The sequence below is a fragment of the Talpa europaea genome, assembly GCF_964194135.1.
Source record: "Talpa europaea genome assembly, chromosome: 16".
NCBI classification, from domain to species: Eukaryota; Metazoa; Chordata; class Mammalia; order Eulipotyphla; family Talpidae; genus Talpa; species Talpa europaea.
Genome location: NC_140084.1, coordinates 41,287,583 through 41,305,294, shown reverse-complemented (window position 1 = coordinate 41,305,294; position 17,712 = coordinate 41,287,583). Strand labels below are relative to the sequence as shown.

The following is a 17,712-nucleotide window of genomic DNA, read 5'->3' as shown; positions in this document are numbered from 1 at the left end:
CCCCTGCGTTGGAACAGCCTTGCACCTTATCTTCCTCCCCACCAGTGTTCAGACCATGACTCACTGGCCTCCCACATCCTGAGCATGGCCAAGCCAGATGACAAGGTTTCTGCAGGTCCCAGCAACGGGGAAAGGTGAGGGCCGCTGGGTCTGGGTCATTCTCATCTCTTGCCCCGGGATCGAGAAGCTCTTTCCATCAATGCCCACCCCTAACCGGACCCAGAACCCCATCTCTGACCCTTTGCCCCTGGACTGTTCCTTCCTACATCTTTGACCCCACCTCAGTGCCCAACTGCCCAGCTCTGACTCCTCGTCTCCCGGCCTCTGCACGGCCCAGGCTTGTCCCATCACAGATGAATGGAGCAGCCGAGACTACCTTAGGGATCCTGGGGACCCCAGAGCCAGTCCTTCGCCTGCAGAGGACACAAGGGGTGTGGCAGATCCCTGAGTTTGATGCCTCGAATGCAGAAGCCGTTCTGGAGCTGTGGCCCCCGGGGGTAAGTACTCACAGTGCGGGACCCTCTCTGACTCCCCCCCATGACACCATGGATGGGTCAAGACCCTGCTGGCTGCTAGTGACGAACGTGACCCAAGGCAGCCCAAGCCAAAAGGCTGCTTATTAATTCCAGGGACTGAATCCCCCAAAGAAAAAGCAGTTTCAGGAATGTTAGGTCCTGAGCATCAGGCCACTGAGACATTCCTCTTCATTCATTTCTTGGCTTTCGGTCCCCACACTTCTCGTGGGGGGTTTCTGAATGCTTGGGGCTGCAAGGAACATGCTCCTGTTCTACAGCCACTCAGGCACACAGGCGCGGTCACTCTCACAGCCAGAAAGGCTGCGGCTGTGGTTCAGCAAGTGCAATGCACCGAGGCTTGCCTCGCCGTGCTCCAGGCTGCCCCTGAGCCAGCACAGAGGGGAGGAAGAAGAAGAAAGGCAGCACCAGCTACATCTGTTTCTTTCACCAGGAAAAGCAAAAGCCTTCGCATTTGATTCAAAATATAAGATGGGGTAGCAATATTTTTTTAAAGCTCACCTGGGAGCTATACAGCCACAGGCAAGAACTCATCCCTGTGTCAAGCAGTACCCACTGTCCGGCTGGGGTCTGAAAGAAATAAAAGCTAGGGCCTCCCCGGTGGCGCAGCGGTTGAGCGCTGGGTTGCGAAGCTGCCCGCAGCCTCTGCAGCGCCGGTTCAATTCCCGGCCACTGGGCAAGGGTCCCACATGGCGCGCAGACCTCTCCTGCCGCCCGCTGCTCCCCTCAGCAGTGTACTTCGGTCCTTCTGCCTGTTCTGTTCCCCGCTCTGGCTCTGGTGAATCCTCTCACCCTCCCGCGCTTCTGACTGTACCCAGTGCTAGTATAAATAAATAAATAAATCTTTAAAAAAAAAAAAAGAAATAAAGGCTAGATTTGGATACGGTAACAGCTGCCTCCTGGCAGGGCGGGGGGATTTCTCCGTGTGATGGCAGAGATGGCTGTCCTGCAGCACCGCGTTTACCAGGTTAGCAACCCTGTTGTAAAAAGAGACCTCTTTCCAAAGAGCTCCAGCGAAAATCTTATGGAAGATTTTCATTGGCTGAGCTTGGTCTGCATGCCCATCTCTCAGCCAATCACAGTGGTCAGGGAGTACTGTCATCCCATTGGCTAGGCTGGGTCTTGCACCCACCCCTGGCTGGGGCTAACAGGTGGTAGTCGCATTGGCAGGGACTGGAAATAGGGAGTGGGTTTCTCAAAAGGAAATTTGGGGGTCTCCCCTGGTGGCGCAGGCAGTTGAGCGCAGCGCTGTGAAGCTGTCGGCAGCCTCTGCAGCATGAGTTCCATCCTGGACGGTCAGCGAGATACCCACATGGCGCAGCAGACCTCTCCTGTCTCACCCGCTGGTCCCCTCAGCAGTGTATTTCAGTCAGTCTGCCAATTCTGTTCCCCACTCTGTCTCTGGTGCATCCTCTCACCCCCAGCATTTCTGGCCTGTACCCTGGTTCTTGTATGCATGAATAAATAAATCTTTAAAAAAAAAAAAAAGGTGGGCCTCCCCGGTGGTGCAGCAGGTTGAGTGCAGCTCTGTGAAGCTGTCCGCAGCCTCTGCAGCGTGGGTTCGACACCTGGCCGGCCAGGGAGATACCCACATGGCGCAGCAGACCTCTCCTGTCTTGCCCGCTGCTCCCCTCATCAGGTCCTTCTGCCTTTTCTGCTCTCTGCTCTGTCTCTGGTGAATTCTCTCACCCTCCCACGCCACTGGCCTGTACCCCAGCGCTTGTATAAATAAATAAATCTTAAAAAAAAAAAGAAGGCATAAAGTATAAAAAAAAAAAAAAGAGGAAATCTGGGGTGTGGAACCAAACATTAGGGAAATGGATGTTAGGCAATTCAGAGTCACAGAGAGGTCCACACATCCTCTTCAAGCTGACCTTTGTCTCCAATCCCCCTCTCTACCCCCAGAGTTTCCTGGTCATAGGACACAACCCCAACCAAGTTCTGGTATTGAAAACAGGATATTCACCAAGGAAAATCAACACCTACCAGATCCAGAAGCTTCCCGGAGGTGAGGAGTCTATTCCTGAGTTTCCAGTCCGCAGTACATTCACCACCAAGAGAGGTCACCTTCTAAAACAGCTCCCAAATCTCCCCAGTCCTCTCCACCTCCAGCAGCCTCGTCTATGACATCATCATCTCTTGGCCAGACCTCGCTAGTCTCTATTCCCACCCTCTCTTTCCTGCAATCCATTCTGCCACAGCAGCCTAGTGGTATTTTCAAACATCGATTGGGTGTTATGCCCAAGTCTATCGAAGGGTGCAACACCCTCAGATAAAGAGAGCTGGGAGAACCCCAGGGAAGGGGAGGTTGTCACCCCTCAAATCTTCCTTGTCCCTTCTTGATCCCTTTCCAGGTGTGACTCTGGAATCCTCCAACCTCTGCATGCCAGACCTGCCCCATCTCCTGGCCTTCCTATCAGCCAGCAGGTACCTTTCACACATCAAAAGGGTTAAGAGGGGAAACATGCCTAAGACCCACCAACATTTCAACTACTCCTTATCTTTCCTCAGGGATATTTTGCCTAGAACGCTGCTCCTACCCCCTTCCAGTCTAGGGCCTGGAGACCAAACCACAGGTGAGGCTTGCTTCTCTCAGGAAGAGAGAAGCCAAAATCCAGCCTGGATGGCATCTGGAGGCCGGGACTACTAGGTTTGAGGGACCATGGGGGCTGTGGGCCAAACCACAGCTCCTCTGCTAGTGCAACTGGTCATGAGGGTTCCAGGTACCCTGAAGGAACCAGGGCTGGCCCCTCGGACATCGGGGACATTTCATTTCTGCCGGCCCCCAGACTCTCTGCAGACTGACGGCGACCGACCCAGCAGCTCAGAAAGGGTGCTGTCCATGGTGAACAAGCTCTACCTGGATACCCATGGACGGTGGGAAATGCAGCAGATACCCCCAGAGGCCCCCTCTCCAGAGACCACCAAGAAACCCAGTCCAGGTCAGCTGGGCGGGCATCTGGGCTCCCAGGGATGAGGGAGCTGCTGCTGCCGATCAGGGGAACCTCATCCTGTCCTCACATTCAGCCCCCAGGAACCCCACCCCTCACCGGGTGTCCTGGGTGGAAGGCCCTCTCAGCCCGGAAGAACACCCTCCTGGGCCAGCTCTGGCCAGCCTGGCAGAGCAGGAGGAGAAGGAGCTTGACATCTATAAGGATGAAGAGAAAGGCTCCGAGGACGTGCTCACCCGCCACGTGCGGGCCCTGGTCAGGGCACGGAGCAGCTACGTGGCCAGGCAGTTCCGGGGCTTTCGGGCACGCCTGACCTCGGAGGCTGGCCCGCACAGGCCCGGGGACCCAGCCACAGAGCTGCTTCAGGATATGCGCCACCTCCTTACTGACCTCCAGGACCACTTAGAAAAGGACCCAGAGGCCAGGGCTGTCTTCGAGAGCAGGGGGATTGGCGTCCCCCAAAAGGATGAGGATTTTGGTAATGAGAGGACTGGGACGGAATTTAGGGTCACTCCCAGGACCCCCAGGGATTCCTACTGGCCTTCTCTTGGCCCTACCTCTATGTCTGCCTCTGGCTTCTTTCTCTCCACCTCTCCTGTTTCCTTCTCGACTCCAGACCCTCCATACAGTCACTACTCTGTTCGCCACTGCTCCGTCTCACACTTGCCACAGACAGCACCCCTTCCCCACCACGCATGCGCACTTATGTCCACACCTGCCGCACTCATGTCCACACCTGTCAAGGCCCTGGGCGGGCGTGGGTCCACCTGGGCCCACCTGCCGCCCTTCCCTCACCCACCTCACCCCCGCAGGCCCCGCGGTGGAGGCAGCCCTGTGCCGGGCGGTGTTGGCACCTCTAAAGCCTGTCCTGTGGATGCGACTCCGCACATTCCGCGCCCCGGAGCTGCGACGACTGCGCAGGCGACAAATAGCTCTGAGGGCCGGGGCGGGGCCTCCTGGTGCTCAGGGGGCGGGGCCTGAAGGGCAGGGCCCCGCCTCCACCCTGCGGAACCGCATCCACGCGCGCCTGGAGCAACTCCACGCTGCCTGCGCCCCACGCCGCAAGGTGGCGCTACTGCTGGCTGTGTGCAGAGACATCTACGAGGGCCTGGCTCCCGGCGACCACCAAGGTAAGGGGCCTGCATCTACCAGATGTGGAGTGCCCTGAAGGTAGCCGGAGTTGGGTGACCGTGCACACGAGGGGACACGGTAGCATGCGGTAAAGGGAGGCCTCCACGCGGGCCTGGGGATCTGGTAAGAGGAGTTTTCGTAACCAACTAGTGGGGGTCGGATGGAAGGTGTCTGCACGACCCCCTCCACCTCAGAGTCTGTACTTGGGCTCCCCCAGAGCCCCTGGGGGCTGATGCCTTCTTGCCGGCACTGACTGAGGAACTGATCTGGAGTCCGGATATTGGGGAGACTCAGCTGGACGTGGAGTTTCTCATGGAACTGTTGGACCCTGAGGAGCTCATGGGAGAGGGTGAGCCCAGATCCCCAGAATGCCTGGACCCAATAGGGAGTGCCTAAGGGTGACCCGCTCCCCAAACCACCTCACCAAGACAACGTAGAGCTAGGCTGACCACCCTCTACCTGTCCCTAGCTGGATACTACCTGACCACGTGGTTTGGGGCGCTGCACCATATTGCCCACTACCAGGAGGACACAGACCGTGCGCCTCAGGGGCTCAGCAATGAAGCCCGTGCCTCTCTGCGCCAGTGGCACCGCAGGCGCACGCTGCACGGACAGGGCCACGCTGAAGCCAAGGTGACCACCCAGCTCGAGGGCAGGTGGAGGGGAGGGCTGGACCTGTTGCCTCTCTGACCTGGGCTTCTGCCTCTCCCGTAGGATGACCTGCCCTTTGAGGAACCATGGGTAGTAGAGACTGTGCCCAGAGACCAATGAAGATTCAGGGGTCTCAGACCCTCTGATCCTCAAGCAAGATCTTTGAGCACCAACTGTTTTTTTTTAAAGATTTATTTTTTATTTATACAAGAGTCAGGGAACAGGCCAGATGCGCGGGAGGGTGAGAGGAATCGCCAGAGACAGAGCAGGGAGCAGAACAGGCAGACTGAAATACACTGCTGAGGGGAGCAGCAGGTGCAACAGGAGAGGTCTGCGCGCCATGTGGGTTGCTCCAAGGCCGGCAGGGATCGAACTGGCACTACAGAGGCTACGGACAGCTTCACAGCGCTGCGCTCAACCACCTGTGCCACCAGGGAGGCCCACGAGCACCAACTTCTAAGCCCTGTGGTTTAGAGACAGCAAGGAAAGAGGGCGCTGGGGAAAAAGGAAGTGCACCCACATCTGGGCCTTTGCAAAGGCTGTTCCAGCTTCCTAAAATGCCCTTCCCTAATATCCACGCTGCCCCTTCCTTCCCTTCAGCAGACCATCTCAGTGAGCCTCTCTCCCAGAGTCTCCTAAAACTGCAACTCCTCTCCCTTCTCCTTCTCTGTTGAAGGTAGAATAATGTCTCTTGAAAGATATCTACCTCCTACTCCCCAGAATCTGTCGATGTGTTACCTTACACGGTAAAGGGGACTTTAGAGCTCAGATTTTCCTGGATACCGATGGGCTGAACATAAAACACATCGCCCTCATAAGAGGGCAGGAGGGCAGAATCAGAAGGAGATGTAGCAAGGTGACGTCAGCAGAGGCAGGAGTGACATGGCCGGGAGCCAAAGAATTCAGGCACTTTCTAGAAGCTGAAGTACATAGGAATGTACTTTTCCCCTGGGAGCTCCAGAAGGAACTCAGTCTTTGATTTTAGGCCCCTGAAACCTATTTTGGACTTCTGACACTCAAAACTGCGAGATAATAAATTTGCGGGCTATTTAAAAACATGCATGTTGTGATTTGTTACATTAGCAACAGGAAGCTAACACACTCCCGTGATCTTGATATTTTCCCATAGATGTTATCACTTCCTAACATACTATACAATGACCAAAACGTAGTTATGTCTCAGCCAGCAATGGATCCCGTATATGACAGCTGTCCTCATAGGCTGCACCAGCTAGGATTGCATAATCACACGCTATATGACTTTGCACAGCGACAACAGTGCCTGATCACGCACTTCTCAGAACATCCCTTTAGAGAAGTGACTCATGATTGCACTTATTTATGGTGTTAATGTCTCATCTTGTAAAACTGAAACCCTACACTCAATGAACACGACTCCCATATCCCCTTCTCCAATAGGCCCTAGCAACCTGTTTCCATGATTCTGACTACTCCAGGTATCTCATGCGTGGAACCAAACAGTATTTGTCTCTTTGCAAAGTGACTTCTTTTTTTTTTTTTTTTTAAGATTTATTTATTCATGCATACAAGAACTAGGGTGCAGGCCAGAGGTAGGGGGATGTGTGTGAGAGGATTCACCAGAGAGTGGGGAACAGAACAGGCAGGCAGACTGAAATACACTGCTGAGGTGAGCAGCGGGTGAGATAGGAGAGGTCTGCTGCACCATGTGGGTAGCTCCCTGGCGGGTTGGGGATCGAACTTGTGCTGCAGAGGCTGAGGATAGCTTCACAGTGAGGTGCTTAACCCCTTGCGCCACCAGGGAGGCCCGCAAACTGACTTCTTCTACTCAGGCTAATGTTCTCGGGGTCCATCCATGTTGTAGGAGGTGACAGAATTTCCTCCTTTCTCCTGACAGACCAGCTTTCCATTGTGTACACTGACCACGCTGTGTCTGTCCTGTCATTCACCTATACGTATTTGGGTGGCTTCCACATTTCGGCTGCTGTGAATAATGTTGCCATGAACACGGGTGTGTGAATATCTTTTTGAGATCATGGTTTCATTACTTCTGGAACTAGAGAAGTGGGATTGCTGGGCCATATGTTCATTCTGTTTAATTTTGGGGGGGCGCTCTGGCTCTGGTGAATTCTCTCACCCTCCCGCGCTTCTGACTGTACCCAGTGCATGTATAAACAAACAAACAAACAAACAAACAAACAAATAAATAAATAACATGCCTCTATAAAAAATAAAAAAAGAAATAAAAAAAATAAAAAAAAATAATTTTGGGGGGAATCTCTAAATTGTTTTCTGTAGCAGCTGCACCATGTTATACTCTCACCAGCAACGCACAGGGTTAGGGTTTGCATTTCCTGATGATCAGTGATTGGGGCGCTTTTCTATGTGCCTGTTGGTCATCTGTATGCCTTCTTTGGAGAAATGTCTAGTGAAGCCCTTTGCCCATTTCAAAATTGGGTTATTTAGTTGATATTCTTGAGCGGTAGTTCTTTATATTCCAGATTATAACTCCTTATCAGATATATAGTTTGCATAATAATAATCAGGTAACAAAGAACCACGCATTAAGGTGGTCTCCAAATTCCTATTGCCAAGGGACATTGTAGGACACACTGCCAGTGTACAGGACACAAAGTCATGCGTGACCCAGCGCCTCTTCCAAGATGCCCTCTTGGATTGCTCCACCAGTGAAATGGAGAAGTACTATTTAGAGAAAAACATACACTCTAAGACATTCACCAAAAGGAAATCACTTAACAATGCATTTCTCAGAACTGCCCATTGTGAAGTGACACACGGCTGATCTTTCTTCTGTGGGTTGCCTTTCACTCTATTGATTGTGACCTTTGAAGTACAAGAGTGTTTTATTTTTCTTTTGACTCTTTCCACTTGATGGCCTGAAGGAGTTACAGTAGCCCCAGACCCCAAATTGTGACTTTAGACAAGGTGTGAGGTGGTTAAATTTGTGACAAGGGACAAACAGGAAATTCTACTCATTGCAAGGAAATTCTCACTTAAGCATCAATGAGCCAACGCACTTATGACCATGAACCTGGAAGTCCTTGGTCTGGTCTTTATAAGAAACTGGCCTATGATCTCACCCTGGTCCCCCCGTAGCTGAATTACTGCTCCATATTCTGGGTGCTCAATGACAGCACCATTGCCAGCAAATTTCTTTTTTTTTTTTTTTTAAGATTTATTCATTTATGCCTACAAGTGCTGGGGTACAGGCCAGAGGTGCGAGGGTGAGAGGATTCACCAGAGACAGAATGGGGAACAGAACAGACCGACTAACTGCAATACACTGCTGAGGGGAGCAGCGGGCGAGACAGGAGAGGTTTGCTGTGCCATGTGGGTAGCTCCCTGGCCGGGGATCATACTCATGCTGCAGAGGCTGCGGATAGCTTCACAGTGCTGTGCTTAATGCCTTGCGCCACCAGGGAGGCTCTGCAGGCAAATTTCTTCTTAAACACCTAGTTTCTTTTCTTTTTTTTTTTTTTTAAAGGCATGTTTTTATTTATTTATTTGTTTGTTTGTTTTTTTGTTTATACATGCACTGGGTACAGTCAGAAGCGCGGGAGGGTGAGAGAATTCACCAGAGCCAGAGCGGGGAGCAGAGCAGGCAGAAGGACCGAAGTACACTGCTGAGGGGAGCAGCGGGCGGCAGGAGAGGTCTGCGCGCCATGTGGGACCCTCCTCCTGTGGCCGGAGAGCAGCCGGGGATCGAACCGGCTCCGCAGAGGCCGCGGGCAGCTTTGCAACCCAGTGCTCAACCGCTGTGCCACCGGGGAGGCCCAACACCTAGTTTCTTTTTACCGAGATCAGCAGCAGCCACTGGGTTAATAATAAGGGTTTTCCTGCCTTTTCTCAATTGAATTCTTTTTTTTTTTTTTTTTTTTTTGAATTTTGAAATTCATTTAATGTTTATGTGTTATGGAGTATCATTCTTCTTTGATTTGTTTTCAGTCATTTAAAATTACAAAAAGCATTCTTTTTTTTTTTTTTTTTAATTTTTAATCCTTTTTTATTTTTTTTTTTTATAAATTTTATTGTTATATTCCCCATACAATTGCAGCCCCCCATTCTGACCCCAATCCCTCCCCTCCCGCCCCCGCCCCCCTAAAAGTGTCTCTGGTTCATAGTTTTTTGTTGATTTTGATTTTCACTTTCTTATAGTTATTCATTTTCCTGGTCCCTTATTTAAGTTTTCTAGATTCCTGCTATGAGTGAGACCTCAATTGAATTCTGATGTGGACATCATGCCCAGTGCTAGGAGAAAGTAGCTCATCACCCTTCCTTGCGTCAGCAAAGGGGAGCAAAGAATGGAGATGGTTCCAGTGGACACAGGACAGGATCTCCTGGGTGGGAAGGGGGCAGGAGCAGGGCATCAGGAAGTGAGGGGGCTCCATAGGGAGGCTGCTGAGTCCGGGGCAGCAGCTCTCTCACTGGGGCATTATAAAAAATTAAAAATCGGGTCTTCCCTGGTGGCGTAGATTTTGAGCGCTGGGCTGCGAAGCTGCCTGCAGCCTCTGCAGCGCCGGTTCGATCCCTGGCCACAGGCGAGGGTCCCACATGGTGTGCAGACCTCTCCTGCCATGCCCGCTGCTCCCCTCAGCAGTGTATTTCGTCAGTCTGTCTGTTCTGTTCCCCGCTCTGGCTCTGGTGAATTCTCTCACCCTCCTGCGCTTCTGACTGTACCCAGTGCTTGTATAAATAAATAAATAAATCTTAAAAAAAATTAAAATCTCTGTTCCTTAAAGAAGCAATCAGCAGGTGGGCAGCATGCAGGCCCCAGACTGGGTGGCTGCAGGCAGTGCGCTGGGCCCGAGGCGCCCCGAGATGCCGAGCAAGAAGAAGTACAACGTGCAGTTCCTGCTGGTGCAAACCAAGAAGATCATGCTGACGGACGAAGAGATTGGGAAGGTGGCAGCAGCCGTGCCTGTCATCATCTCCCGGGGGCTGGAGCTCTTTCTGGAGTCACTTTTGAAGGCTTGCCGGGTGACGCAGTCCTGACACGCCAAGACCACAACCACATCCCCCCCTGAAGCAGGGCATTGAGTTGGAATGACAATTTGACTTCTTGAAGGATCTGGTAGCCTCAGTGCCTGGCATGCAGGGGGGCGGGGAAGACAACTACATAGACAGGGACAAGGGGAACCGCAGGGGCAGGAAGCCAGGCGGCAGCGCCCGCAAGGATGGCAGCATGGGAAGCACAGGCAAGGACAAGAAGCTGTCTGGGATGGACTCAGAGAGGGAGGATGAGTCTGAGGACACGGACACCAATGGAGAAGAGGAGCCACCACACGCCCCACACCAGGCCAGCCACCCCTCTGCCCCCTTGCCGAGCCCCCTGACACCCTTCATGACTTTCACCTCGACTCTGCCTCTGCCCCCACCACCCCCGGGTCCCTCAGCCCCAGATGCACAGGATGACGAGGACTGTGACTCCTAGCGCCCTCTGCCCCCCAGGCCACACCCCCTTTTAGTTGGTTTTAGTTGCTCTGGGAAAGGAGAGAAGGTAGACTTGTTCTTAAATTTATTTAAAAAATTCATAAAGGGAAAAAAAAACAATCAGCAGAGTGAAAAAAGCATTCTTTGCAAATCCTAACGGGTTAATATCCAGAAGATACAGAGAATTCCTAAATGTCAGGAACAAAAGCTCCAATTAAAAAATGAACAGGGGGCCTCCCTGGTGGCGCAGGGGTTAGACAGCACAATCAAGCTACTGACAGCCACTACAGCACAAGTTCGATTCCCCAGCCAGCCAGAGAGGTGACCCACATGGCCTCCCTGGTGGCCTCGGGGTTAAGTCTCAATGCTATCACCACAGTGGCCTGAGTTCGATCCCCTGCCAGGGAGCTGACCCACATGGCGCAGCAGACCTCTCCTGCCTCGCTCGCTGCTCCCCTCAGCAGTGTATTTCAGTAGATCCTGTTCTGCTCCCCTCTTGTCTGGTGAATCTTCTCACCCCCGCACCTCTGGCCTACACCCCAGTTCTTCTATGCAAAAAATATTTTTAAAATTGCCAAAAGAGGGCCTCCCCGGTGGCGCAGCGGTTGAGCGCTGGGTTGCGAAGCTGCCTGCGGCCTCTGCGGCGCCGGTTCGATCCCCGGCTGCTCCCCGGCCAGCGGAGGAGGATCCCACATGGTGCGCAGACCTCTCCTGCCACCCGCTGCTCCCCTCAGCAGTGTACTTCGGTCCTTCTGCCTGCTCTGCTCCCCACTCTGGCTCTGGTGAATTCTCTCACCCTCCCGCGCTTCTGACTGTACCCAGTGCATGTATAAACAAAACAAACAAACAAATATAATAAATAAATAAATAAAAACATGCCTCTATAAAAAAAAAAAAACTAAAAAAAAAAAAAAAATTGCCAAAAGATTTAGATAGATATTTCTCCAAAGAAGATACACAAATGGCTATTGGCACATTAAAAGATAGTAAACACCACTGATCATCAGGGAAATTCAAATCAAAACCACAATGAGATATCACCCTACGCCCATTAAGGAACACAGTTAATTTTGCCTATTGATTTTTGGATCTCCCCAGCATACAACTAATGCTTAGTACCCTGCCTGCCACAATCTTAGAAGGTAAAGATTGCATCAGCACCCCCTTTTTTCCCCCAAAGATTTATTTATTTATTTATTTATACAAGCACTGGGTACAGTCAGAAGCACGGGAGGGTGAGAGAATTCACCAGAGCCAGAGCGGGGAGCAGAACAGACAGACTGATGAAATACACTGCTGAGGGGAGCAGCGGGCGAGACAGGAGAGGTCTGCGCACCACATGGGACCCTCGCCGGAGGCCAGGGATCGAACTGGCGCTGCAGAGGCTGCGGGCAGCTTCGCAGTCCAGTGCTCAACCGCTGCACCACCAGGGGAGGCCCAGCACCCCTTTTTATAGACTGAGACTCCTGATATAAAGAGACTGCCCCAAAGCCACATAACTAGGAAGTGGCCGAAACTGACTTCAGACCCCAGCCATCGGGTTCCTGAGTATGAACTCCCTAACCACATCACCTGTGCTGAGAGGCTCGGGTGAAAGATCAGCTCCCCAGGGGCAGGAATTTTGTCTTTCTTGCTCACTGTTGACTCCTCCATGCCTAGAACAGAGCCTGGCCTAGAACAGTGTGTGGGTCAAACACAAGCTGCCCCAGGACGTGCCACAGAGGCACGCTGACCATTCTGAATGGAGAGAGATTGAGACAGAAGATCCAAGGGGCCTCCCTGGTGGCACAAGGTTAAGTTGCAGCACTATGAAGCTGTCTGCAGCCACTGCAGCACGAGTTTGATCCCTGGCCAGGAAGGCCTCTCCTGACCCGCCTGCTGTTCCCCTCAGCAGTATATTTCAGTCAGTCTGCCTGCTCTGCTCCCCATTCTGCCTCTGGCAAATTCTCTCTACCCCCACTCCTCTGGCCTGTACCCCAATTCTTGTATGCATAAATAAATCTTTAAAAATAAATAAATAAAATTTTAAAAAGACCGAAGAAGGACCTTTTTTTGCCTTATTATCTCTCTCCCTAAAATTAGGAGATTAGACTTCTCTCTGGTGGCCCTGGAGAAGAGGGACCCTGTTATGCCCTCGGGCTTGCGAGGCCTATTTTCAAGGCATCTGTAGAGTCCTACAAAACCCCCTCCTGTAAGCTGCAAAGCTCTTTGTCCTGCCTCCCCCCTCCCAAGTTCATTACCATCTTTCTAAAAACTATATACTCTCACTGGAATGCCCAGATCATGGCTTCCACAATTCTATGTATGGACCTCTGTGCTCACATATTTAAAAGTTTGTCTTTTGCTAAGCTCTCCTGTCAATTTAATTAGTTCCAGCCACAAGGATCTTGAGGGGTAGAGGGAGACCAGCTTCCTCCCCAGAAACAGTGCCCAATAAATACTTGTTCAATGAAGGAATGAATGAACTAAAGACTGAACTTTCAATCAATTAGTATTAAGTAAGGGACATCATGGCACAAACAACTTTGGAAAATAGCTCGGCACTTCCTTAAAAAGTTAAGTAGAGCGCCTTCCTGGTGGCGCAGGGCTTAAAGACAGGGCTACCAAGCTACTGCTAGTCACTGCAGCACAAATTCGATCGCGGCCAGCCAGGGAGCAACCCACATGGCGCGGCAGACCTCTCCTGTCTCGCCCACTACTCCCCTCAGCAGTGTATTTCAGTCAATCTGCCTGTTCTGCTCCCCACTCTGTCTCTGGTGAATCCTCTCGCTGCCCACCCCCCACACCTCTGGCCTGTACCCCAGTTCTTGCATGCATAAATAAATAATAAATCTTTTTTAAAAAGTTAATAAATATCCACCACCGTATGACCCATGCAATCCACTCCTAGATAAATCCATTCCTGGAGGAAAAAGACGTACACCCACACAAGGGCTTATACACCAAAACTCCTAACACTTGATTTGTAATTGCCCCACATGGAAAGGCCCAGATGTCCATCCACAGGTGACTCTGTAACCAGATTCCCGGACATTCATGCCACAGGAAAGCACTGCGAAATGAAAAGAATGAATCATTCTTCAACACGGAGGCATCTCAAAATTACAATATTGAATGAAAAAAGTCAGACGGGAGAGTACACACTAAATAATCTCATTCTAGAAAATGCAGAGGAAATATAGTGACAGGAAGCAGACCAGTGTCTGTCTGGGGGGTGTGGAGGTAGGGGGAGGGCTAGAGGTTTGCAAAGAGGCAGGAGGAAATGGGCTGATGGGTATGTCCATTATCTATGGTCATTATCTTGATTGTGTAGGTGGTTTCACAGGTTTGTACTTAAGCCAAACCTCATCAAATTATACCTTTTAAATATGTGTGGTGACTTGCATGTGGGTTTCATCTCAATAAAGCCGAGGGAGGGAAAAGTCTCACGACTGTTCTGCACCTGAGAATTTCCCCTCTAGTGGGCTGGCTTTATCATCAGCCCCTCAGGACATCGGAGTTTTCAATCTGAGGCCCAATAGACCAGAAAGCTATTTCCGTTTGGAGCCGTGAAGAGGCTTAAAAGAAAGAGAGAAAGCTGGCCTACTTCTGCTTTCTGCCCGCACCTTTCTCTCCCGGGACACTGAATCCACAGGGGACCAATTTCCTGAATGGGGAATAGACAAATGTGTCCGCATGGAGGAAAACAAGACGCCCAGCAGGTGGCAACAAGGCTGGCTCCCCAGTAACAGGTGGGGAGGCGGAGCCAGCAGGTAAAGATGCTGAGGGTGGGGGCCTCCCTGGTGGCACAGGGGTTAAGACGCAACCTGTGAAGCTATTTGCAGCCACTGCAGCACGAGTTTGATCCCCAGCCAGGGAGATACCCACATGACGCAGCAGACCTCTTGTGTCTCGCCTGATGCTCCCCTCAGCAGTGGATTTCACTCAATCTGCCTCTTCTGTTCCCCACTCTGTCTCTGGTAAGTCCTGTCACCCCCACATTTCTGGCCTGTACCCCAGTTCTTGTATGCATAAATGAATGAATCTTTAAAAAAGAAAAAAAGATACTGAGAGTGGCTGCAGGGGAGAGTGGCTGTGGTTCCCAGGAAGCTGGAAGGTCAGGGTCACTGCTGGGGGCGAAGGAGGTGGGGACGTGGATAGACACGAGGCTTGAGGAGAAGCTCTGCTATGTCACCTGGGAGAGTTAAGGACCACGGACATCAGGAACGTGCTGGGTGACACGGTGGGTGTCCCCCCCCCCGTGGGTTCTCCCCCCCCCCCCCCAGTACCTGGTTGAATGTAAGGCAAGAACAGTCAACACGGACGCCTATTTTTCTCCAACCACATTCAGCTGCAGATGCAAGCAGCGATAGGTGGAGCTGTTGGGGTTCAGATGGTGGGGTTTGGTGTGTGAGGTTCTGAGAAAGAATTCAGTAGAAGTTTCCATTCATCAGCACACAGTAAGGTTATTGAGGAAAAGGCGGGGTGGGGGGTGGAGGAAAAAGAGACACCTGCAGACACACTGGTGGCAGTCTTGAAGAACAAGAACTACATTTGCCAGGGCAAGGCATGTGCTTTTATAATATACTTGGGTGGAATTATTGTGGAAATTATTGCCTTGGGGTCAGATTGGTTGGTCTTCGAAGATCAATAATCCTCTCTGCCCCCACCTCTGCCTGATAATCTTTTTTGACCCTCCTCAGATTCCTGGAAACTTCCAGAGCCACGTAAGTCTGAGTCTAAGATTCATTCATCATCCCTACCCCCACCTCTGGTGTTGTCCTTATGAGACCTTCCACCCTACATTTTCCTACTCTAAGGTTCCTTCAGAGTCTTAGAGTTAACAAGGATTGTGGTTTTGCCAGATGAGTGTGGTGGAGAGGGGGCGGTGGCAGAGAATACACACAAGAGGGGTGTGATTATGAGGGCTGGTCAAGGAATTTAATGCGTGTGAAGACAGGAGAGGCTGAGTGGCAGTGGAAAGGTGGTAGGGCTCATGGATTGTTGGAACTAAACTTCCAAAGGGAGAGAACTAGAAAGATGGGTGACAGGGGAGGGAAAGATGCATGAAAGTGAGGTTCTGAAGACACTGGTTATTGAGACAAGGCCTAGGTGTGACGGGAAGGAAGGGCTGGGAGGATGGACAAAATCACTGGGAGGGAGGAAATCTAGGAACCTAGAGGTCAGGATTGTCCAAGGATGGGCCTCCCTAGTGGTGCAGGGGTTAAACACAGTGCTATCAAGCTATCGCCAGCCACTACAGCACGAGTTTGATCCCCAGCCAGGGAGGTGACCCACATGGCGCAGCAGACCTCTCTTGTCTCGCCCGCTGCTCCCCTCAGCAGTGTATTTCAGTGGATCTGCCTGTTCTGCTCCCCACTCTGTCTCTGGGGAACCCTCTCACCCCCGCACCGCTGCTCCGTACTCCAGTTCTTGTATGCATAAATAAATAAAATAAACCTTAAAAAAATAAAAATTTTAAAAAAGAGTTGGGTCTTCCAGGCTATGTCTAGTGAGAGGTGATTTCTAGAACAATGTGTCTCATTCAATAACCTATTTTCTATTCTTTTGCTATTAGTTTTATCATAGGAGAAACAGACAAAAGTACAAGATATACCCTTACCAGGCTTCCTCCTAGCAGCTGTATTAAGGTTTCAATGTGGGAAAAGCCTGCAATGGGTGAATTGTTACAAAGCCAAAAGGAAGCCTTTCCAGGGCCATCACAGTACCCTATGCTATCCTTAGGGGGTGAAGCCGCTTTTGGAGGAAGGACCCCTATGACTGATGACAATGGCACTTGTCAGAGCTGACTTCTGTCCCAAAACCTACTCTGCCTTCACCCTGGAGTATGGAGAAGACACCAAGCTTTTGTTACACATAACCAAATATTTAGGAACCACCCAAATGCTCACTCTCTATAGAACAGATTAACTGTGTTCTACACCTACGGTGAAATACTATACAGCAGTGAGCAATACTGGAAGCACTATACAGCAGTGAGTATTCTCAACATCATAGATGAGTCTCAAAAATATAATGCAAACAATATAATTCTATTTTTACTAGCAAAAGTGTCCCACACTGGGAAAATAAAAGATTGTTTTGAAAACCATACAGAAAAGCAAGGACATCATAAACACAAAGTTCAGGATGGTGTTAATGTCTCAGTGCAGAGATGGTGATGCAATCCAAGAGGGACCAGGAGCAGGCCCAACGGGGTTGCTAACACAGGGTTAAGCTGAGTGAATATCAGGGTATATTGTCACGACTTTTAAGCAATGCTTTGGTTTGATATATAAAACAAGAAAAACAAACATGATGTCATCCTGAATCTGGGTAACAACTAGAACCAGGAGATTGTAGGGGGTGAGATCCAAGGCATGTCCAAGCACACCCCTCCACTCACCCCTACATTGAGGCAGTCCAGATGAGTCACAGCCCAGAAAAAGAGAGAAAGCAAGCCCAGAGGCAAGCCCAACACTGAAATGTGATCAATCAATGCTTGACAGTTTCCACCTCTTAGAACTGCATTGACTGAATGCCTCATTTGCATAAAGTGGGTCTGGTCCCGCCCCCTTTACCTATATAAGCAGGGCCCATGTTCAGGCATTCAGGGGAAGTGCCCTTGGAATTTGGGTCCTCCAGGCTGCAGTGAAGTCCCTAAAAAAAAAAAAAAAAGTACGGGTACAACAGAGTTGTAACTTAACCAGAATTGGCGATCATGGTTAACAAGCTTACATGCATTGTCTAATAAAACTTTTAAGAGCAAAACCAGAAAAGAGTGGCAGTTCTAGATATGAATATAAAATGATCTTCCAAAATAAGCAAAGAGCAGAAACATTTGTATAACATGTGAAAAAATGAATGTATGTAAGTATTTACTGGTAGGGATGTAGGATGTTTCTGGAAGGACATTCAGAGAATCGGTAGCCGTGGTTGCCTCTAGAAGGGAAATGAGGAGGAGGAGGACAGAGGGAGTGTTCACTGCAAATTCCTTTATATGTTCCATGTTTGCACCATGTTTCATGTTGCCTAAT

At 50.7% G+C, this 17,712-nt stretch overlaps 1 protein-coding gene and 1 pseudogene across 2 annotated transcripts; both read left to right on the top strand.

Moving 5' to 3' along the window:
* Positions 1-84: 84 nt before the first annotated feature.
* On the top strand, positions 85-5,386 carry RINL (Ras and Rab interactor like; the record flags this gene model as incomplete). Its single annotated transcript, XM_084256905.1, has 11 exons — positions 85-134; positions 338-497; positions 2,439-2,541; positions 2,888-2,960; positions 3,045-3,109; positions 3,323-3,475; positions 3,561-3,962; positions 4,297-4,614; positions 4,833-4,964; positions 5,085-5,248; positions 5,330-5,386. The coding sequence occupies 11 exons, from the start codon at positions 85-87 to the stop codon at positions 5,384-5,386; spliced, it is 1,677 nt and encodes a 558-aa protein (XP_084113031.1).
* Positions 5,387-10,084: 4,698 nt separating this feature from the next.
* On the top strand, positions 10,085-10,697 carry LOC311186528 (dr1-associated corepressor-like; annotated as a pseudogene). Its single transcript has one exon. The product of its transcript is annotated as a dr1-associated corepressor-like (transcript).
* Positions 10,698-17,712: the final 7,015 nt, after the last annotated feature.